The 24418-nt window shown below is 38.5% G+C and overlaps 3 protein-coding genes across 3 annotated transcripts; 1 reads left to right on the forward strand and 2 right to left on the reverse strand.

Annotated features, from left to right (window-relative positions):
• The first annotated feature begins 5129 nt into the window (after positions 1-5129).
• Positions 5130-6068, forward strand: LOC112666929 (olfactory receptor 7G1-like). Its single transcript, XM_025458402.2, has one exon. It carries the CDS (start codon positions 5130-5132, stop codon positions 6066-6068), a length of 939 nt encoding a protein of 312 aa, XP_025314187.1.
• Positions 6069-13769: 7701 nt separating this feature from the next.
• Positions 13770-14708, reverse strand: LOC112666928 (olfactory receptor 7G2-like). The gene has a single exon (XM_049098168.1). It carries the CDS (start codon positions 14706-14708, stop codon positions 13770-13772), a length of 939 nt encoding a protein of 312 aa, XP_048954125.1.
• Positions 14709-23238: 8530 nt separating this feature from the next.
• LOC112666982 (putative gustatory receptor clone PTE03) lies at positions 23239-24195 on the reverse strand. The gene has a single exon (XM_025458446.3). The coding sequence runs from the start codon at positions 24193-24195 to the stop codon at positions 23239-23241; it is 957 nt and encodes a 318-aa protein (XP_025314231.3).
• Positions 24196-24418: the final 223 nt, after the last annotated feature.

Consider the following 24418-nt stretch of genomic DNA (forward strand, 5'->3'; position numbering starts at 1 on the left):
TCCTCTGAGCCTTGTTTCTTAAGGATTTTTACTACCCTGGGATCAGCATAATAGCAAAAGAATGTGACTAATGAGGAACTTTGGATATTGAACCTTGAAGGGCCACAGAGACTGCAAATTGCCTGTGGCCACTTTGCTCAGGTCACTGGGCAATGTACCTGAGTCTTTTCTCAGGGACCATCATTTTGTATAATGGCCTAGTCCTTTGCGCTGTGTTTTCATCCCCCTCAGAAGAGGGCTTCCATTTATTTCCTTTAGTATTAAAGGGAGAAACTGGATATCATTCCTGAGGGCTGGCACCCGGGTAATCTGAAATTCCCTAGTCTATGGTTTTCATATAGGAAGAGGTGTTTGTCTACTAGTCCATTTGGGTCTGTTATTGGGAAAATGCTGAAGACAACCTGATCTTACTCACCTGAGAAGTGCCTAATTGTTGATCAATTGATATAAACATGTACTTTTGCAACAATACCTAATAAATCTCATTTTCTACTCTGAATCCAAAGTTTTAGAGATCTTTTCTATCCTCAGGAGAAATTTCTTTGCACAATTTGTGGAAAGTTCTAGAATTCTCTAAAATGTTTCTTAATTTCTGGGTACAGAATTGAGGTAGATAGTTAGCATATATTTATCCTTCCACATCTGTTTTTAATATTCCTTTGTAAGAATGATCCTTGGGGGCAGCCCCGGTGGCTCAGCGGTTTAGCGCCGCCTACAGCTCAGGGCGTGATCCTGGAGACCCAGGATGAGTCCCACATCAGGCTCCCTGCATGGAGCCTGCTTCTCCCTCTGCCTGTGTCTCTGCCTCTCTCTCTCTCCTCTCTGTGTATTCTCATGAATAAATAAATAAATAATCTTTTTTTAATAAGGAAATATATATATATTTTAATTTTTATTTATTTATGATAGTCAGAGAGAGAGAGAGAGAGAGAGAGAGAGAGAGAGAGGCAGAGACACAGGCAGAGGGAGAAGCAGGCTCCATGCACCGGGAGCCCAACGTGGGATTCGATCCCAGGGCTCCAGGATCGCGCCCTGGGCCAAAGGCAGGCGCCAAACCGCTGCGCCACCCAGGGATCCCAATAAAAAAATCTTAAAAAAAAAAAAAAGAATGATCCTTGGTCTTGACCCTGGTGCTTGAGTTTCAGATAAGTGTATACTCATGAAACCGTCACCACCATCTACCATCAAGACTATAGACATATCCATCATATCCCAAAGTTTCCTCCCATTTTAATTCTTATTATTTTTATTATTATTTTTTGTGATGGTTATACTTATTTTTTTAATAATAAATTTATTTTTTATTGGTGTTCAATTTGCCAACATGCAGAATAACACCCAGTGCTCATCCTGTCAAGTGCCCCCCTCAGTGCCCGCCACCCAGTCACCCCCAATTGCCATCAGGGAAATACAAATCAAAACCACAATGAGATACCACCTCACACCAGTGAGAATGGGGAAAATTAACAAGGCAGGAAACCACAAATGATGGTTATACTTAATATAAGATCTACCCTCTTACCGAATTTTGAATCTACAATACGATGTTGTTAGCTGTAGGCACTACGGTGCATAGCAGATTTTCAGAACTTCTTTATTTTGCACAACTGAAACTTTTTACCCTTTGACCATCACCTCCCTATTTACCTCTCTTCCAAGCTGGTAGCAACTACCATTTGACTCTCTTCCATGAGTTTGACTACCTTAGATCCCATATATAATGATCCCATACAGTATTTGTCTTTCCCTGTTGTGCTCATTTCACTTAGTATAATGTCCTCTGGGTCTATCTGTGTTGTCACAATGGCAAGATTTTCTTCTTTTTTTAAGGTTAAATAATATTCTATTATGAATATATATCTCACTTTCTTTATCCATTCATACATTAATGAACATTTAGATTGGTTTCATATTTTGGCTATTGTGAATAATGATGCAACAAACATGGGAGTGCAGGAATCTCTTTGATATCCTGATTTAATTCTCTTGAGTATATACTAGAAGTGGGATTGCTGGATCACATGGTAGATATATTTTGAACTATTTGAGGTACCTCCATAGTGTTCCCCATTGGGCTGTACCAACTTACAATTTCCACTAAGTGCATCAGGCTTCATTTTCATTTTCTCCACATCCCCCCCTTTTTTTTAAATAAAGAATTTATTTATTTATTTATTTATTTATTTATTTATTTATTTATTTATGAGAGAACACGTGAGCTGAGGGGAGGGGCAGAGGCAGAGGGAGTAGCAGACTCTCCCCCTGAGCCGGGAGCCTGACATTTGTATGTCTTGTTTGGAGAAATATATTTTTAGGTCTTTTCATCATTTTTTAATGGGGTTACTATTTTTTTGCTATTAGTTTGGATATTAACACCATATCAAGTGTGGTTTTGCAAATATTTCTCCCATTTCGTAGGCCAGCTTTTCATTTTGTTGAACATTTCTCTATGCTGTGCAAACTTTTTAGTATGATGTGTTCAACTTGTTTATTTTTTCTTCTGTTGCTTGTTTTTCTTAAGATTTATTTATTTATTTATTTATGTATTTATTTATTTATAAATTTATTTTTTATTGGTGTTCAATTTGCCAACATATAGAATAACACCCAGTGCTCATCCCATCAGGTTGCTTGTGTTTTTGATGTTATATCCAAAAACACATTGCCAAGACCATGTCAAGGAGCTTCTCCCTTATGTTTTATCCTGGGAGTTTTATGATTTTAGGTCTTCTGTTTGAGTCTTTAATCCATTCAAGTTGATTTTTTAAAATTTTTATTTTTTAAAAGATTTTATTTATTTGTTTGAGAGAGAGATAGAGAGAAAGAGAGAGACAGATAGCAAGAGTGTGTGAGAGAGAGAGCACAAGTGGGAGGGATGATCAGCCTCCCTGCTCAGCAGGGAACCCAATGGGGGGCTTGATCTCAGGACCCCAGGACCACGACCTGAGCCAAAGGCAGATGCTCAACCAAATGAGCTACTTGGGTACCCCTCCAATTGATTTTTAAAATATCTATCTTTTTATTCTACTTTTTCTTTTTTATATTTGAGTATGGTTGACACATAATGCTACATTAGTTTCAGACATACAACATACTGATAGCACAAGTTTATACATTCTGCTATGTTCACCACAAGTGTAGCTACCACCTATCCTGCCTGATACATCGCTATTACAGTATCATTGACTATATTCCTTATGGTGTGCATTTTATTCCCATTACCTATTCATAATGTAACTAGAAGCCTGTATCTCCCACTTCTCTTCCTCCATCAATAGATGAAATAGGATAAGGAAGATGTGGTATACATATGCCATGGGATATTAGGCAGTCATAAAAAGGATGATATTGTGCCATTTGAGACAACATGGCTGGACCTAGAGGGTATTAAGCTAAGTGAAATAAGTCAGACTGAGAAAAACAAATACCATATGACTTCATTCATAATTTTGGTGTAGTGTAAGGTATGCATCCAGTGTTATTCCTATGCATGCAGTTTTCTTAATACCATTTATTGAAGAGACTACCCTTTCCTCATTGAATATTCTTGGAACCCTTGTCAAAGATTAGTTGACTATATATGTGTTGGTTTATTTATGGACTCTCTATTCCACTCCATTGGTCTCTGTGTCTGTTTTTATACCAGTATTATACTGTTTGGATTACTATAACTTTGATATGTTGCTTGATATAAGGAAGTGTAATGCCTCTAGCTTAGTTTTTCTTGCTCAAGATTGCTGTGACTGTTTGGGGTCTTTTGTGGTTCCATATACATTTTAGGATTATTTTTTCCCCTATTTATTTATGAATATTGTACAGTGAATGCTATATACCTAGCCTCATAGTCAGAAAAGCAGTCATCCTGAATTCCTCCCTCTGGAGTCTTGGCCTTGAAATATTTGCATTGCCAGGGATCACAGTGACAATAAAATTGCTTGGCTAATGAGGAGTTTTGGAAATTGAACCTCTGGGGATACAGAGAAAGCAATCTGCCTGTGACCACTTGCTTCAACAGTTCTTCTCCAGAAAAGAAGTAGCACACCTGAGCTTCATCTCATAGGTGATCCTTCTTGCCCTGGAACCTGAGGGTCACTCAATCCCTCTGCCCTTCCTGAGTATAGATCTTCCATTTGGTACATTCAGAGAAGATGTCACATCATTCTACTACGATGCCCACCAGGTAACCTAATGTGTCTTACTCAATGTTTGGAAATGAGGGCAGTTGTTTTGCTACAGTTTCATCCAGAGGAAGCTGTGAAGAGTGCATGTATCGAATGATTAGAACTGTGTCACCCAGTGTCCTCTTGCCTGTCTGTCATCTTCTTCACATTTCCTTGTACTTTACACCAATCTCAAGTACTGGTGATTTACTAATATCTTACTCAGTCTCTACTATAGCCAGGACCATTTTCCTACTGAGCAGAAATATGCTTTATATAAAACAGGATGGCTGTTATAAAATTATCTGAGATTTACTTGCAATCTGGTGGTGTAGGAGGCAGGAAATTTGGTAAAGTTCATTTTATCTTCCCATTCCTGGTTCTTGAAATACTTATATATTACCTCAGTTGTTTGCCTCCGAGGTCTCTGGGCATCCAGACAGAATCTTCAGCTGCCTCCCCAGTCTGTTTCTCTTTAAAAAATTACCAAATGTTTCAGATAATCAGAACAGCATAGATAGTGTAATTTTTTTAAAAAAATTATTTACTTATTCATGAGAGACAGAGAGAGGGAGGCAGAGGGAGAGTCAGGCTCTCTGCAGAGTAGAGAGCCTAATGCAGGACTTGATCCCAGGACTCTGGGATCATGGGATCATGACCTGAGCAGAAGGCAGATGCTTAACTGGTTGAGCCACCCAGGTGCCCAGATAGTGTATTTTTTTTTTTAAAGGCCACCTATCAATCCTTGTGGAAATTAACAATGGATGACACTCTGCTGTATCAGCTTCAGGTTTTTGGTAATGGAACAGGATAATATGCCTTCAGAAGGCATCCATTTCTTATCCTTCTCTATTAGTCTGTCCCATCCTAAGACAGTGATTGTCTCTGATGATGCTCCTTCTGCTGGCCTAGAAAACACACATTTGACTGTGTTGTCACTTCACCTTCTCCATCAGATCCATCAACAACATGGGACTCAGGAACAACACAGGGGTTTCAGAATTCCTTCTAATGGAAGTGACAGAGGATCCAAAACTGAAGCCCCTCCTCTTTGTTCTGTTCCTGTCCATATACCTGGTCACCATCCTGGGAAACCTGCTCATCATCCTGGCTGTCATCTGTGACTCCCACCTCCACACCCCCATGTACTTCTTCCTGTCCAACTTGTCCTTTACTGACATCTGTTTAAGCACAACCACCATCCCAAAGATGCTGGTGAACATCCAAGCAGAGGATCAGAGCATCACTTACACAGGCTGCCTCACACAGATCTACTTTATCCTGGCTTTTGGTGGTTTGGAAAGTTTTCTTCTTTCAGTAATGGCCTATGACCGCTATGTGGCCATCTGTCATCCACTGAGGTACACGGTCATCATGAACTCCCACCTCTGTGGCCTCTTAATTCTACTCTCTTTGTGCATTAACATTGGGGATGCTCTGATGCACAGTCTGATGGTGTTGCAACTGTCCTTCTGCACAGACCTTGAAATCCCTCTCTTCTTCTGTGAAGTTGTTCAGGTCATCAAGCTCGCATGTTCTGACACCCTCATCAATAACATCCTGATATATTTTGCAACTAGCGTATTTGGTGCTATCCCTGTGTGTGGAATCATTTTCTCCTACACTCAGATAGTGTCTTCTGTTTTGAGAATACCATCAACAGGTGGAAAGTATAAAGCCTTTTCCACCTGTGGGTCTCACCTCTCTGTTGTGTCCTTGTTCTATGGGACTGGTTTGGGGGTGTACATTAGTTCTGCTCTTACTAGCTCTTCCAGAAACACTGCAGTGGTTTCAGTGATGTACACTGTTGTCCCTCAAATGATGAACCCCTTCATCTACAGCCTGAGGAACAGGGACATGAAAGGAGCCTTGAGGAAACTCATAAGTAGAATGCCTTCTCTTCTGTGACTGTGTCATTAGCATTTGACTGTGGTTTCTAAAATGAGTCAAAGTGACAAAAATACAGGGTGAGCTGGAATATTCAATTCTTGCATCATCAACTTCTACTAAAATTACAAGATGGCCATGTGCATTTTAACTTGATGTGGAAAGCTAACTTGTACTTTATCCAGCAATGTGGTATGGTGTTTGGCAAGGGATTTCAAAGCTCTAATTTCAGTTTCTTTTTTTTTTAAAGACTTTATTTATTTATTCATGAAAGAGAGAGAGAGAGAGGCAGAGACATAGGCAGAGGAAGAAGCAGGCTCCCTGCTGGGAGCCCGATGCAGGACTTGATCCTAGGACCCCGGGATCATGACCTGATCCGAAAGTAGATGCTCAACCACTGAGCCACCCAGGCATCCCTCTAATTCCACTTTCTGAGTCAAATTCCCTAAAAGCAGAACTTGAGTCAGAGGTTCTTATAGCAGTGATTTTGTGGAGTTTATTTTCAGAAGAGAAGTAGGAAAAGGTAGATAGAACAGGGAAAGAATTTAAATGAGGATGTCATGAGTCTACCTGATTCTAGGATTATACCATGAGAATTGCACTTCAGTGTTGGAACTACTGGAAGGCCAGGTGCTGATGTTTTGTACCCCAATTCAATAATCACCAATTCCAGTCACTGGAAACTGTACCTTCACAGGGCAACCTCAGCAACCACTACACTTAGTTTCATTACATATAAAATGCCGTTATTATATTATCTTAGTGGTTTGACGTGATAGAAAGAATTAACTTTTATCAGTACAAGATATTTGGTTGTAATAAGAAAAAGAAATCCTGATTCTAATATGCTCAACACATAAAGAGGGTTATAAGGTGATGGATGTGTTCATTAACTTTCTTGTGGCAATAAGTGCACAGTGCATATATATATATATATATATATATTAAGTCATCACATTGTACACCTTAATTTTGTTATTTATACCTCTGTAAAACTGTAAAAAAATGAGTTATCCTTCATTGTAGGGACTTTAGAAGTAGGAATATATAAGAACTGGACAGTAAGGCTCCATTCATTCTTCCATATGGTGGCTTCCTCCCAGATCTGGCTCTCCTATAGTCCAGATGGTTGCAACAGATGGAAGAAATCTATGGATGAATGTATTTAAATCTGGAATATGAAACCTTTCCTAAAGTCTTCTTGTTAAAATATATACAAAGCATATATAAAATGTATCTATAGGAAAAAAAAAGGTAAGATAGTGAAACACATACCTCTCACCCAGGTGAAGAAATAAAGCAGTGCCACAGAGAATCCACTTGATGGTGTCCCAGCCACGTTACCTTCTTTCTCCCCAGTGGCAAACACTATACCGAACTTTGTATTTATCATTTGGTTGATGTTCTTCTATTAGGTTGAATCCTATGAACTTGCCAGTATTTGATCATGTTTGTCCTTTAAAATGGGCAGTGGGATTCAATGTTAGTATCACCCAAATGTATCCATAGCCAATGTGTAAATTTTCTTATTTTTGAACAAGTTAAAAGTTAAATCTTAATGAATGCATCTTGTGTCTTGTTTTTCCATCTTTGCGCTTTTGAGGTTCAGAAGTGTTTATTTTAGCAGTAATTCATTTATTTTCATTGCTTTCTATTCTTATATTATGTACAGAGACATTACAAAGTAGGTATTTTTGTGAGGTTGAAAGATATTTTGGTTGGTACTTTTCTTCGTGTATAAATAAATCTGCTTGAGTATTATCACATACATTTCATGGTGGAAAGAAGAACGTTTTATACTCAGGATAGAATTATTATGTGTATGAGGTATACTCATACACATAATATTTGGATATTTCTTTTTAAAAATTTTTAAATTTAAATTCAGTTTAGTTAACATATACTGTATTTTTAGTTTCAAGGGTAGAATTTAGTAATTCATCAGTTGCATATAATACCCAATACTCATTACATCATGTGCCTTCCTTAAAGCCCATCACACAATTGCCCCATCCTTCCACTGACCACCCCTCCAGCAACCCTCAGTTTGTTTCCTAGAGTTAAGAGTCTCTTATGGTTTGCCTCCCTCTCTGTTTTCATCTTATTTTATTTTTCCTTCTCTTTTCTATGTTCATCCATTTTGTTTCTTAAATTCCGCAGATGAGTGAAATCATAGGTTATTTCTCAAAAAGTTAAAAATAGAACTACCCTACAACCCAGAAATTGTACTACTAGGGATTTATTTGAAGGATACAAACAGGGATCCCTGGGTGGCGCAGCGGTTTAGCGCCTGCCTTTGGCCCAGGGTGTGATCCTGGAGACCCGGGATTGAATCCCACATCGGGCTCCCAGTGCATGGAGCCTGTTTCTCCTTCTGCCTATGTCTCTGCCTGTCTCTCTCTCTCTCTGTGACTATCATAAATAAATAAAAATTAAAAAAAAAAGATTTAAAAAAAAAATGAAGGATACAAACATAGATTTGAAGCAGGACATGCACCCCAATGTTTACAGCAGCAATGTCCACAGCAGCCAAAATATGGAAAGAGACCAAATGTCCATCAACAGATGATTGGTAAAGATGTGGTATATATTTATAATGGAATATTACTCAGCCACCAGAAAGAATGAAATATTGCCATTTGCAATGATATGGATGGCACTAAAAGCTATTATGCTACATGAAATAAGTCAGTCCTCTGGGTATTTCTGAAGACTTTCCCTAAGTGATTGAATCATTTGACATGCTCACCAAAATTTCCTGGTGATATATATTATCACTAACATGTTTTCATTTATACTGACAATCCAGTGAGCGTAACATTATTTTATTATTGGCATTTCCCTTATTATCTATGAGATTGTCATTTCATATATTTATGGGCCATTTATTTTTACTCTCTGTTAAATACCTGTTTATGGTTTTTCTGCTGAGCTGTTGTCGAAATGGCTGAATTTCTTTCTATTTTTATAGCTGAATAATAATCCATCGTATATACACCAAATTTTCTTTATTCACCTGTCAGTGGACACTTAGGTTATTTCCATATCTTGATTATTGTGAATAATGCTGAAACTAACATGTGAGAACAGGTATCACTTAAAGATACTGATTTTGCTTCCTTTGCACAGGTACCCAGAAGTGGGATTACAGGCTCATACAATAGTTCTATCTTTAAGTTTTTAAATTGAGGTATAATTGGCATAAAACAGTTTCAGATGTACAACACAATGATTCCACATATGCATATATTGTAAAATGATCACCACAATAAGTCTAGTTAACATCCATCACCATAGATACAAATAATTTTTTATGATGAAAACTTTAACATTTACTTTCTCTCTCTCTCTTTTTAAAAGATTTTATTTATTTATTTGAGAGAGAGAGAGAGAGAACATGAGTGAGGGGAAGCGGCAGAGGGAGAAGGAGAAGCAGACTCCCTGCTGAGCGGGGGATCATCACCTGGGCTGAAGGCAGACACTTAACTGACTGAGCCACCTTGGTGGCCCTAAGATTTACTATCTTAGCAACTTTCAAATATGCAATACAACTTATTACATCACATCCCCATGATGTATAATTGGAATTTTCTGCCTTTTGACCACTGACACACATTTCACCAACTCCTCCGTCCCCACTTATGGCAACCGCCAATCTATTCTCTGTATCTATGGGCTCAGGTTTTTGTTTTGTTTTTGAACCCAACATCTAGATGAGATCATATGGCATTTGTCTTTGTCTTATTTCACTGAACCTGAACCTCAGGGTTCATCCATATGTCTCAAATGGCAGGATTTCCTTCTTTTTTAAATGGGTGAATAATCCATTTTGTGTGTGTGTGTGTGTGTGTGTGTGTGTGTCTGTACACATACATATACCAATCACATTTCTTTATCCATTTATCTGCTGATGGACACTTAGGTTATTTCCATGTCTTGGGTATTGTTAACAGGGCTTCAATGAACATGGGAGTATACATATCTCTTCAAGATAGTGATTTCATCTCCTGCTGATATTATCTCCAGGAGTGGGGTTGAGGGATCATATGGTAGTTCTATTTTTATATTTTTGAGGAACTTCATACTGTTTTCTATAATGACTTCATCAGTTTACATTCCTACCAACAATATGCCAGACTTCCTTTTCTCCTCATTTGTGCCAACACTTGTTATCTCTTGTCCTTTTTTTTTTAAAGATTTTATTTATTTATTCATGAGAGACACACAGAGAGAGGCAGAGACACAGGCAGAGGGAGAAGCAGGCTCCCTGTGGGGAGCTTGATGTGGGACTTGATCCCAGGACCCTGGGATCATGACCCGAGCCAAAGGCAGACACTCAACCACTGAGCCACCCAGGTGTCCCTCTCTTGTCCTTTGTATGAAAGCCATTCTAAAAGGTGTCAAGTGATATCTCACTGTGGTTTTGATTTCCATTTTGTGATGATTAGTGATGTTGAGCATCTTTTCTTGAATGTGTTAGCCACGTGTATGTAAAAAGCCACAGCTAATATACTAATTGGGGAAAAACTGAGAGTTTTTCCTTTATGGTCAGGGATATCCACTCTCACCACTTTTATTCAACATAGTACTGGAAGTCCTAGCTAGCAATCAGGCCACAAAAAGAAATAAAAGGCATCCAAATCAGCAAGGAAAAAATAAAACTTTCACTATTTGCAGATGACATGATACTATATACAGAACCCAAAAGACTGCTAGAACTATGTATACCCTTTAGAAAATATGTATTCAGTTTCTCTGCTGATTTTTAAATTTTTTTTATTTTTTAAAAGATTTTATTTATTTATTCATGAGAGACAGAGAGAGAGAGAGAGAGGCAGAGACACAGACAGAGGGAGAAACAGGCTCCCTGTGGGGAGTCCAATGTGGGACTCGATCTTGGGACTCCAGGATCATGCCCTGAGCCAAAGGCAGACACTCAACTGCTGAGCCACCCAGGCGTCCCTAAATCAAATGGTTTATTTTTTGCTATTAAGTTATATGTGTATTTTATATACCTTGGCTATTAATCTCTTATCAGATACATGATTTATAAGGATTGAAATAAGTAAGCTTTTCATTTAGGTGATGGTTTCTTGCTATGCAGAAGCTTTTTAGTTTGATGTAGACACATTTATTAATTTTTGCAGTTGTGGCTTGTGTTTTTGGCGTCATAATTGTTGCCAAGATGAATGTCAAGGAGCTTTCCCTCTGTTTTCTACTAGCAGTTATATGCTTTTCAGGTCTTATGTTTAAGTCATGAATAATTTTGAGTTAATTTTGTGAGTAATGTAAGATAGGGGTTCAATTTCATTCTTATGTGTGGGGGTATAGTTTTTCCAACACCATTTATTAAAGAGATTATCCTCTCTCCCTGGAGTGTCCTTGGGTCCTTTGTCAAATACAAGTTGATTATATATGTGAGGGTTTATTCTGGGCTCTCAGTTCTGTTCCATTAGTCTATGTGTGTGATTTAATGTTAATACCACACAGTTTTTAAAAAGATTTGATTTATTTCAGAGCAAGAGAGATAGCAAGAGAGAACATGAGCAGGGAAGAGAGGGAGAAGGCAGCTACCTGCTTGGCAGGGAGCCCAATACAGGGCTTGATCACAGGGCTTAGGGGTCATGACCTGAGCTGAAGGCAGACACTTAACTGATTGAGCCACCCAGGCACCCCACCAAACAGTTTTGATTGCTATAACTTTGTAGCATAGTATGAAGTCAGGATACCTGATGCCTCCATCAGAAGTGTATAGAAGCCATTTCAGGCTTCCAGAGGGGCCCAATCAGATCACAGATATAGGCTGACTAGAGCCCAACCCTTGGGAAACAGTTGGGAAAGTATGCAGTTAAACACTTTCCAGGAAGAAGGTGGGAGCCTTGTGTTTCTGCCTCCTCCCTGTGTGCTGAGTCCAGGGGGTAACCACAAGAAGTATTTATGTAGCCCTACAAAACTGTCTCATGATTTTCTGTGGTATCTGGGGATTTGGAAATGCCAAGCCCTATTGCTCTCAGAGCTAGAAGATTTGGGAGCAAGTTCCTGGAGTTTGTCATACAAGTTGGGTCCCCATGTGTGTGGTCTTATCCCTTCATTCCTCAGAGATGAGCTGAGTTGGGGATTCTCACCTGGCGGTAAGGTGCTGTCCCATGGGTGGGTGGGGGGGTTGATGGTGTGAGCATACTTCAGTTTTTCCCACCTCTTTTGAGGTAGGTGTTTTCTCAGTGCTCTGATATGTAGGAGTTACCCAACCAGTTTCTGGATTTTTCTCAAAGGGAATTAATGCATGTGTACCTCTATGGTAAGTGTGTTCCCAGGAGGAGGGGGGTCAGGAAACCCCTCTTCTGTCATATAGCTGATCTTGGTGAGAATTCATTAGGTTTAAACATTTAACAAGGCCAATATTAGGTCAAATTTATTTAATATGTAGTATTGGGCAATGTAAAGGAGTGATTTTTTTTTAAAAAAGGACACATTAGGATCCTATCAAAATGACAGTTTTGTAGGATAAAAATGACAGTTTTATAGGACAAAAGATGATCAAATATGGAAATCAAATACTGGTTGCATCAATCTGATATGTGTTTTTATGGTCACATTTCCTCTTCCTTTTCTGTTTTTTCTTCTACCTATTTTATAAGGAAACATATGATGTCTATTTAGGGCTCACCTAGATAACTCAATGTAAGTGCATCCTTGGCAAAGACCCTTTTTCAAATAAGTTCCAATAACATTCATCCTTTTATCATGAGTTACTAATCACAAATTGGGGGGACTAGGAGTAGACCTATCATATTGAGGGCCTCCATTTCACTTCCTACAGATGTGCTTTGGTCGATTCCATCGAGAGGCCTAGTCTCATCTAAAACTGGGAGGGAGAGTTTTCTGTCTCCTGGCTTCAGGTTCAAGTATGACATCTAAATTTGCTGCCATCACCTTGTGACTTGAGTAGAACCAGTCTTAGGACAAAGCCACCAAATGGAGAAATGGAGTGAAGCCCTATCCCTTGTTCTTGTACATTTCTTATCTCTGAAGTCCTAGTAATGACAAACAACTGTTTCTTGTTTGACCATATTATAGTCAGGAGTATTCTTGTATTCTTCTTATTAGAACTGAAGTCTTCCTCACTGATGAAGCACAAATAACTCACAATTATTTAAAGCTGAGATGATATCATTATACCAATCTTATAGAAAACAAAACTGAGTATAGTGAGTGTTAATGTTGCCTCCCAGGGATACAATTTACCAGTGACTGGTCTCCATCCTTACTAAATTGGGGTGTGACAGGTAAGTTCCCTTACTTCACTAAGGCCTGACTTTGGGTTTCAATTGACATGGTCTGTCATGGGATAAGGTGGAAGCCAGTCTGCAGATATGACCCCAGTTGTGCTTCTATCCTTTATTGAGCTATCCATATTCTACAATTTTCCTTCTTCTGGGAGTCATGCATGCAAACATTATAAAACTATGACCTCTGCCTCAGGTTCTACCCCTAGGGAACTGAGAAAAAACTTGAAATAAGAACTGAAATAATTTGTCAAACATAACAAAGCTAAATAAAAATAAAAGTCAGGCTTCAAGTCTAAGTTAAAATGCATGTGGCCATTACGTTATCTAGTCACATTACAAGCATTTGGTTACAGGTGAATTATACATCATGGTTCTCCTGTGAGTCCTAAAACTCTGATTTATTCTAACAACCAGTCCAAAGTACACAGAACAATCACAGAAAGGAAGGTATCCTACTGAAAAGTTTCTTCAAGGCACCCTGCATGTCACTATTTCTCAGACTGTAGATAAAGGGGTTCATCATTTGAGGAATCACGATGTACATCACTGAAGCCATGGCAGTCTTCCTGGAAGAGTCACTAAGTGCAGAACTAATGTATACTCCAAAAGCTGTCCCATAGAAGAAGGACACAACGGACAAGTGAGAGCCACAGGTGGAGAAAGCTTTATATTTCCTGCCCGCTGATGGCATTCTCAAAACAGAGGAGAAAATTTGAGTATAAGAGAAAATAATTCCGGAGAGAGGAACACCCCCAAATAAGCCAGCTGCAAAATATGCCAGAATATCATTGATGAGAGTATCAGAGCAGGCAAGCTTGACAATCTGACCAAGCTCACAGAAGAAGTGGGGGATGTCCACGTCCTTACAGAAGGATAACTGTAGCACCATCAGACTGTGGAGCAGGGCATTGACAATGCTAATGAGCAGTGAGAGTACCATCAGCAAGCCATAGAGTTGGGGGTTCATGATAACAGTGTACCTCAGGGGATGGCAGATGGCCACATAGCGGTCATAGGCCATTGCTGCAAGGAGAAAATTTTCTAAACCAACAAAAGTCAAGACAAAGCAGACCTGGGTGAGGCAGCCTGTGTAACTGATGCTGTGACTCTGTGCTTGGATGTTCACCAGCATCTTTGGGATGGTGGTTGTACTTAAACAGATGTCAGTAAAGGACAGGTTGGAGAGGAAGAAGTACATGGGAGTGTGGAGGTGGGAGTCACAGATGACAGCCAGGATGATGAGCCCGTTTCCCAGGATGGTGGCCAGGTATATGGACAGGAACAGGCTGAAGAGTAGGGACTGCAGTTCTGGATCCTCTGTCAGTCCCAAGAGAAAGAATTCTGAAAATACTGTTTGGTTTTTGGGTCCCATGTTGTTGATGAATCTGATGGAAAAGATGGAGTGAAAACCAAATAAAATGAATGGTCCCTGGATGAGCCACAGCAACATCACCTGGGAATTGCTAGAAATACAAACCTGATATCACTGCAGATATACTGCTGATAAACTCTGAGGTTGAGGACCAGCAATCTGTTTTGGCAAGCCCTCCAGGTTAATGTGATATATGACAAAGTTTGAGAGCCAGTGATTTTAGAAAAATGAATAAAACCTATTGAGAATCCATGTGAATATTTCAATCATTTCCTCTTCTAATTTTTCCCTCTGTCATAATTTCCCACTCTTCTTGCCCTTCTCCCTCTATTGACCCTTATTTTTATTGGTCACTATCTCTTCCTCACACATTGTACTAAGTGCTGAGTCTGAAGTGAATGAGTGGTATTTATTTTGGAAATATTTCTTGCCCTCATGCAAATGGTAAGATGAGAATGAAGTTATCCATTCTCTCCTGCAGAGTCTGCTCTCCAAACTTAGACATGCTCAGAATCATCTGAAGATTGTGTCAAATTACTGATGATAAATCATTATTACTCCATTCACCCATGAGGATTCTTAGTTGAGGTGAGATTATATCATGAGTACAGATTATGGCAGACTAGATCTGAATTCAGGTCATATGACTGCTGAGTTGACCATCCTTTTTTTTTTTTAAGTTTTTATTAGAATTCCAGTTAGTTAACATACAGTGCAATTATTAATTTCAGGCAGCAATACAGTGATTCAACATGTCCACAGAAGGTGATCACACCAGGTGATCAACACAGGTGCCTTCCTTGATCCCCATCATCTAAGCTCTTTCTCCATCCCTTTTCCTCTGGTAACCATCCATTTGTTCTCTGGATTAAGAGTCTGTTTCTTGGTTTGCCCTCTCTTTCTCTTTTTCCTCTTGCTCATCTGTTTTGTTTCTTAAATCCACATATGAAATGAGTTGACTGTCTCGACCAACCATTGTTAACACTTCTGGATGACACAGCATTAGCATTCCTAAATCACCTCTCATGTAAGTTCCTTTCAAAGTTTTAATATTTCCATTTTGAGAAATGCCTTCAATCTTTTCCCTCACCTACAAGGCGTGTCCATTTCTACCCATGACATAGAGTTGTAGTATGAAAAAGTGTAGAAAGTCATGGCATCCATTCAAGTATATGCCCTTACCTGAGCATAGATTTAAAAATGTTGCTTATTAGCAATGTCCACAATAGCTAAACTGTGGAAGGAGCCTCAGTGTCCCTCAAAAGATGAATGGATAAAGAAGATGTGGTCTATGTATACAATGGAATGTTACTCAGCCATTAGAAATGACAAATACCCACTATTTTCTTCTATGTGGATGGAACTGGAGGGTATTATGCTGAGTGAAGTAAGTCAATCGGAAAAGGACAAACATTATATGGTCTCATTCATTTGGGGAGTATAAAAATTAGTTAAAGGGAATAAAGGGGAAGGAGAGAAAATGAGTGAAAATATCAATGAGGGTGACAAAACATGAGAGACACCTAACTCTGGGAAATGAACAAGGGGTAGTAGAAAGGGAAGTGGGTGGAGGGTTGGGGTGACTGGGAGATGGGCACTGAGGGGGGCACTTGGCAGATGAGCACTGGGTGTTATGCTATATGTTGGCAAACTGAACTCCAATAAATAAAAAAATAAAAAATAGAAAAAACAAACAAATAAATAAGTCTTTATTTAAAAAAATTAAACTGTTGCTTATAAACTTGAAAATCATAAGACTTCTCCTTGGAATTGCTACTCATCTGCATTAGTGATGCATTGTAAGGCAAACTAGGCAGGTATGCCAATGACATTCTCTGTTTTAAGGGGACTTTTCTGAGGGCACTTGATGGGATGAGCACTGGGTGTTATATGTTAGGCAAAATGAGTTTAAATTTAAAAATTTTTAAAAAATAAGGGGACTTTTCCACCCAAGGTGGTAGGTGGCAGATCATTTAAAAAAATAGCTAATGAAAAAGAAAGAATTAAATTCATAGACTCCTCAGGGAATAGAGGAAAATTTAAGCAATTATTGGTCCTTGGAAGACAAAGACTTTCAAGACAGTGCAGATTTATATGGTACTTATAAGATAATCAAGTGCCCTAATAGAAGTGCTTCTGTAAAGCAGTGGTGCTCTCTCACCTAGGGCCGATAGAAGTGGCCATGACAGCCTTTATCATTTGGTATATTACTTAGATTCAGAACTCTGAATTTAATACAAACTAGCACTTGCTTTGTGAATGGGGAAAGCCTTTCAACTGTGTGGAGGTCTTGGTTTCCTCAATGTAGAGTGGAAACTGTCATCAAATCTTATGGGGATGTTGCAGTGATGAGCAGTGCATAGAAGAAAAGCAGCCGGCACAGCACTAAGCATATAGGACCCTCCTAATAACATTTGCTATTGTGTGTGTAGTTTTAGGTCTGTGAATGGTGGCACCTGGAATGTTTCATTTCTCAGAAGAAAACAGTAGGGTGTGCAACAGAGGAAAGACAGTAAAGAGAGAGGAAGTACATCCCTAGCATGATAACTGCAAATTTCAGAGTAGTGTTTATGAGCTGAAACTCTAGCTGGGATTCTTTATTGTGTAGAAAAGGAATGAAATGCACAGGAATTATACCAATATTCATTTGGCATGGACAGATGATGAATTATATAGCAATTAAAATGAATTAAAGAAAAAATATGATTAAGAACACATATATTCTTGAAACCGTAAGGTATAAAAATCCTATATACACCTATTAAATTGAACTTATTAATTTTATTTTTAAAAAATTTTTATTTATTTATTCATGAGAGACACACAAAGAGAGGCAGAGACACAGGCAGAGGAAGAAGCAGGCTCCATGCAGGGAGCCCTATGTGGGACTTGATTCCGGGACTCCAGGATCAGGCCCTGAACCAAAGGCAGACGCTCAACTGCTTGAGCCACCCAGGCATCCCTATTAATTTATTATTAAATTTTCATTATGTTTATTTCATATACTAGATATGTCTGATTCCAAAGACAGCATATAAAATTCCTTCTCCACAATTGCTTTTTCTTTTTTTCTGCTCTAATCAAGTAATCACAAAAAACTTTAGCAAATATTAAAGTATAAATCTTTACGGTGACATTATCTGATCATAAATTAATAGAAGTATAAGTAAATAATAAAAAAGATTATTTTAAAAAAGAAAAAATGAAACAGATTTATAAGTTGATAAAAAAGAAAAACCTATAAACATTCGTATGACAAAAAGTCTATAGCATGAGAAAACTCTAAATATATATTGAAATCTCTCAGGTAGTAATCCCTAATAAAAATAAACCCAAGCAAAGAATAACACAGAGACAACAATGAAGTGCTGGGTTTCCCACCTGTTGACATGATCAAATTTAGATACTTCACTGTCCTCATTCTGAGTGTTTTTATTGCAATTGATAGTGGAGATATAGGTGAAGTCCCCACATCATAAGTATGCACAATCCTGATTCTTTTTCTTCCCTAGGAGAACCAGTACACTAACTTTATGTACATTATTCCCCTGAAATTTTTGCTATGATTAGTAATATCATTTTATAAAAACTTACATTCTTTTGCATTTTAAAAGCCTTATATAAATGGAATCATACAGTACATGCCATTTAAAATGGGTATGCTTCTGCAGTTTATTTTTTGATTTTTTTCATATATTCAATCCCATTCACTGATTTTAATTACTAGAGAGTCTTACACGATATTGTTACATCATGGTTTATTTCCCCATTCCCTAACTGATGGATATTATGGTTGAGGCCTTTTATCCTATGTATGTTTATGAAGACATGTATAATATAAAACTATGAATGGGGGCTACCATCACATTCAAGACTGTGTTGTCTCTCTGGGAAGGGGAGAACAGGAGGGGAAGAAAAAGAGGTGCATATATATTTACTTTTTTTTTTTTAACTTTATAGAAAAGACCTGAAGCCAATATATCAGAAAATCAACATTTGGTCATCTGGAATGAGTGGAAGGGTGTTCATATGTTTTTTATTATACATCTCTGCTATTGTGATATAAAATTCTTGGTAATTTTATGATGATGAATACATGTACTCACAGGGTAGCCAGCTATATCTGCCTGTACCTTGACTCTTTTTCTTGTGTCCTCAAGGGAACTACAGGGATAATACACTCTTCTATGCAACAGTATGTCAAGAACCAGGAATGCAAGTAAAAGGAAAAGCTGACCCAAATTCTTCCCCACGACCATCACAAGAATTCAAGTAAATGTGGGAAAGTGTATAATGCTCATCTTGTTTTAAAAGGGGTTGATTTTTGGGATACCTGGGTGACTCACTCAGTTAAGAGTCTACTTTTGGCTCAGGTCATGATCCCAGGGTCCTGGCCTCCTTGGTCAGCAGGGAGTCTGCTTCTCCTTCTCCCTCTGCCCCTCCCCACTGCTCATGCACACGCTCTCTCTTTCTCTCTCAAATAAATAAATAAAATCTTTAAAAAAATTTCTCATCACAAGAAATGAATGTGAGGTGACAGATGGCAACTAAACTTAAAAAAAGGGGGGGCTGATTTTAATCAGAAGGAAAATATTTTCTGTCATATTTTAGAGAGATTAGGGGACCAACTGATTGAGACCAGGGTCAGTATCAGTACAAATATACAGAGGAACTTGTCAACAGGAAGACAGGCTAGAGTGCATGGGACACTTGGTTCTCATCATTCCATGTATGCACACTCCTCATTGCTTGCCCTGGATGAATCTGTAATAAAATAACCTGCTCCTTGTACAGAAGCATTACCTAAAGGACTTTCAGTTACCTGGCTGGCATCAGTGTGGAATGATGTATCACATGTTACCTAGATATAAAGATGGAAGATCTGTCTTCAGGAAGGGCAGAGAGACAAAGTGAGGCAATGGGCTCCTGGTCAAGAAAGATCATTTCTGTTTGGAGTCTCAGGTGTGCTTCTTCTTGACTAGGTAAGGGCTACGGAAGTGTTTTATCCCTGGGGAGTCAATATCCAAAGCTCCTCATTAGACAATATTTTTAGTGCCTTTCTGATCCATAGGCTCTGCAAATCCTTAAAGACCGAGACTAAGAAGAGAGGAATTCATGATGGCTAATCCATGAGCCTATGAGGCCAGGTGTATGCCATTTTCCCCGCCCATTCATGCTTACCTCTCTCTCATACACCTTGCACACATTTACACACACTCCTTTTTTAATGAGTTCCAGGCTTCTTTTCTTAAAGTTACAGAGAGAGGTATCACTATATGATTAATATCTTGAAGCCTAATTCCAATTTTAAATGTGTAAGTATTATTCATGTACTGGGTGTAAATAATATATTTATAAATATAAAGATATTGTAAAATTCAAACTCCTAGGAATATTTCACTTTTATTTTTTTTTAATTTTTATTTATTTATGATAGTCACACACACAGAGAGAGAGAGGCAGAAACACAGGCAGAGGGAGAAGCAGGCTCCATGCACCGTGAGCCCGACATGGGATTCGATTCCGGGTCTCCAGGATCGTGCCCTGGGCCAAAGGCAGGCGCTAAACCGCTGCGCCACCCAGGGATCCTGAATATTTCACTTTTAGAGTCATCGAATGTTTCCTGTACCTGTTTTCTGTTCTTCATCGGAGAATCTCATCTATTCACTGTGATCATTAGGGCTGTGATCAATACAGACAGACTTAATACTCTCTTTTTAAATTTTCATAATCACCTGGTCCATAGATACAATGTACATTTTTTTCCCAGTGTGGAGTTTTAGATTGAATTATGGTTCTTCATTTTTTTATTCTGTTATGATAAAGTTCAATGTCACTGAAAGGAAGTACTGTGAAGTTTGTCCATCACCCAGAGATTTCATGTGTAATAATAGATGTGGATGATACCCCATGTTAATATTAATAATAATACTTGAAAACGTATTTCTTTAAGCATTTCAGTATTTTCACATATTCACCAATGTATTTCACATTTTAACTTGATTTTTTTTCACATTTTAACTCTTTCTAATAGAATTTTCTTAAGCCATATTTTGAAAAAATATATTTTTGAAAATAGACTTATGACAAAATGGCATTATAATATCACTCTTCACCATCATAACACCAATAAACTTCAAACACACGAATAATAGGGAGATACGAAGACTTAGCTGGGTTCAAAAAATGATAAAGTTTTCCACATATTACAAGAAAATGAAACCATAAATGGTAAGTGGGATGGGGGCAAGTGATTCTGCTGGTTTATGTTCACAGGTAAGTGGATACTTATTCTGGGTAATGAAGATTAAAGAATGAAACCGGACCCCAACCTTACACCAATCACACAAGTCAAATATAAGATCTGAAACTGTAAAACTCCAAGGACAACATGTAGGGGATAATCCATTGATTTTGGTTTTGGTGATGATGTTTTGGATTGGACATGAAAAGTAAAGGCAACAAAGCAAAAATAAACATGTTGGACTACATCAAACTAAAAAGATTCTACATAGGAAAAGGAACAATCAACAAAATGAAAATGCAACCTCTGGAATAGAAGGAAATCTTTTCAAAGCTCATATCCTTAAGGGGTTCATATCCTTACTATATAATGAACTCATACAACTCAACAGTAAAAACTCAAATAATCCTTTTTTGTATATTTTTTATTGGAGTTTGATTTGCCAACATATAGTGTAACATCTAGTGCTCAAAAACTCAAATAATCTTATTTAAAAATAGGCAAAGGACCGGAATAGATGGCAACTTAAAAAAAAGACATACAAATTGCTGACATGTACATAAAAAGGTTCTCAACATCACTAAACATCAGGGAAATGCAAATCAAAACCTCACTGAGATATTACTTAATACTTGTTAACTTGGCTGTTACCAGAGACAACCCACAAGTAGGTGGAGAAAGGCAACCCTTTTACACTATTTGTGGGAATATAAACTGGTACAGCTGCTATGGAAAGCCATATAGCAAGATCTCAAAAAATTAAAACTATTTCTAAAAAAGACCCAAATAAATGAAAGAATATTCTATTTTTAGATAGATATGCACAATGTCATAGAAACAATTTACCTTAACTAACTTTATAGATTTAATGGAAATTCCGAGATGTTATTGTATTTTGAGAGATTGATTTTAAAATTTGTATGAAAGAGCAATGGAGAAAGAATATTTGATTTGAGGACACATAAGAGGAAGGAGTAATTGCTTTAGTATGTATCAAGATTAATTATGGAGACACAGTAACTAAAATGGTATGGTTCTGGAGCACAGTGAAAAACAGAACCAGTGAGACCAGCAAATAGGAAGATTTTATTGAGGACAGAATCAGTGGATAGGTTACTTAGGACAATTGCTGGGGAAGGTGCCAGTCAACAAGAGCCTTTAGGTTGTAGGGAATCAAAATATTTACATCAAAATTGCTTAGCAGACGCTGGCATTGTGCAGTACTTGTTAAGATTATCAGGATAATTGGTGAAGGAACCAGACCTTAATTTGCCAAATTCCTTACCTTTCTCAAATTCACATAGGCTGTTTGTCTCAAGCTGAGACTGAGAATGCTATGTTTTTCTCTCTACCTCTCTTTTTCAAATTTATTTTTTACTTTTTATTTTTTAAGATTTGTTTTTATTTATTTTGAAGATTTATTTTATTTTATTTTATTTGAGAGAGAGAGAGAAAGAGAGAGAGAGAGAGAAGCTATGAATGGGAGGAGGGGCAGAGGGAGAAGAAAACTCCTCACTGAGCGGGGAGCCTGATGTGGATTTGATCCCAGGACACTAAGATCATGACCTTACCCTAAGGGAGATACTTAACCGATTGAGCCACCCAGGTGCCCTATTTTTATTTATTTGAGAGAGAAAGAGAGAATGTGTGAACAGTGAGAGGAGCAGAGGGAGAGGGAGAGGGAGAGAATTCTCCAACTAACTTCCTACTGAGAGCAGACCCTGATGTGGGACTCAATCATAAGACCCTGAGATCACAGCCCGAGATGGAATCAAGAGTTGGACCCTTAACCAACTGAGCCACTGAAGTACCTCTCTTTTTTTTAATTATATATTTAAAGTGTACATAATGATGATTTGATATACATACATAATGGACTTATCATGCTGAGCAAGCTAATTACCATATCCATCTTCTCATATAGTTACCACTTTTCTAGTGTCTAGTGGTTAAGAGTACAACAAATCTAGGCTGAGGCCAGTCCTCTGGCTATAATGACACCCTTGTTCAGTCCTTTCCCACCCTATCCTTCTGTCACTAACATTTTCCTGAGAACCTGTCCCCTAAAATAACCATAGACAGAATCCATTCTACTTCAATGGTTCCCAAAAATCAAGCTCAGAGTGTTCATATACATCCTCAAAAACACCAAAGCTAGAGAACCCAAAGTCAGTTTTCAACCTAAGTTGAACTACCTTTATGGTATTTAACCACTGAAACATAAGAACTTGTTGAGGGAAAGGTCAGACAACCTGATCACCCAGTATTCCTGTACTTTGACTCATTCTAGAAGCCCAAGACCAAGGCAGATGACACAGTAGCAAACAAGATGAGTTTCTTCAAGGCTCCCTTCATGTCCTTGTTCCTCAGGCTGTAGATGAAGGGGTTCAACATTGGAGGGACCACGGTGTACATCACTGAGGCTCTTGCAGTATCCTTGGAAGAATGAGAAACTGCAGAACTAATGTACACCCCAAAAGCTGTCCCATAGAACAAAGAAACAACTGAGAGATGAGCCCCACAGGTGGAAAAGGCTTTATATTTCCCCCCAGCTGATGACATTCTCAGAGTAGAAGAGACAATTTGAATGTAAGAGAAAATAATCCCAAGGAGAGGAACACCACCCAATACACTGGTCACTAAATACATCAGGATATTATTGATGAGGGTATCAGAACAGGCGAGCTTGATGACCTGAGCAAGTTCACAGAAAAAATGGGGAATTTCCAGATCTGTGCAGAAGGAGAGTCGCAACACCATCAGACTGTGGAGTAGGGCATCTGCAATGCTGATGATCAGGGTGAGTAGAATCAGCAGGCCACAGAGGTGGGGGTTCATGATGACTGTGTACCTCAGTGGATGGCAGATGGCCACATAGCGGTCATAGGCCATTGCTGCAAGGAGAAAGTTTTCTAAGCCTGCAAAAAACAGGACAAAGCAGACCTGGGTGAGGCAGCCTGTGTAACTGATGGATTTGCTCTGTCTTTGGATGTTCACCAGCATCTTGGGGATGGTGGTGGTGCTGAAACAGATGTCAGTGAACGCCAGGTGGGAGAGGAAGAAGTACATGGGTGTTTGAAGGTGGGAGTCAGAGCTGATAGCCAGGATGATGAGCAGGTTTCCTAGCACAGTGACCAGGTATATGGTCAGGAACAGTCCAAAGAGAAGGGGCTGCCATTCTGGATCTTCTGAGAGACCCAGAAGGAAGAATTCTGCTACACCTGTTTGGTTTTCTGGTTCCATGTTCTTGATGAGACTGATGGAAAAAAGCACAGAGGAGAGTACATGTAACAGAGGTACAAGTATCCCTTGTCTTTAGAAAATCCTGATATGAATTGAATATTATTTCTTTTCTTATTAAAAAGAAAATAATATTCAGGTGTAGTTTTTATTTGAATGCCTGGGTGACTCAGTGGTTGAGCATCTGCCTTGGGCTCAGGGCCTGATCCCTGGGTCTTGGGATCGA

This window comes from Canis lupus, chromosome 20, assembly GCF_003254725.2.
Source record: "Canis lupus dingo isolate Sandy chromosome 20, ASM325472v2, whole genome shotgun sequence".
NCBI lineage: Eukaryota > Metazoa > Chordata > Mammalia > Carnivora > Canidae > Canis > Canis lupus.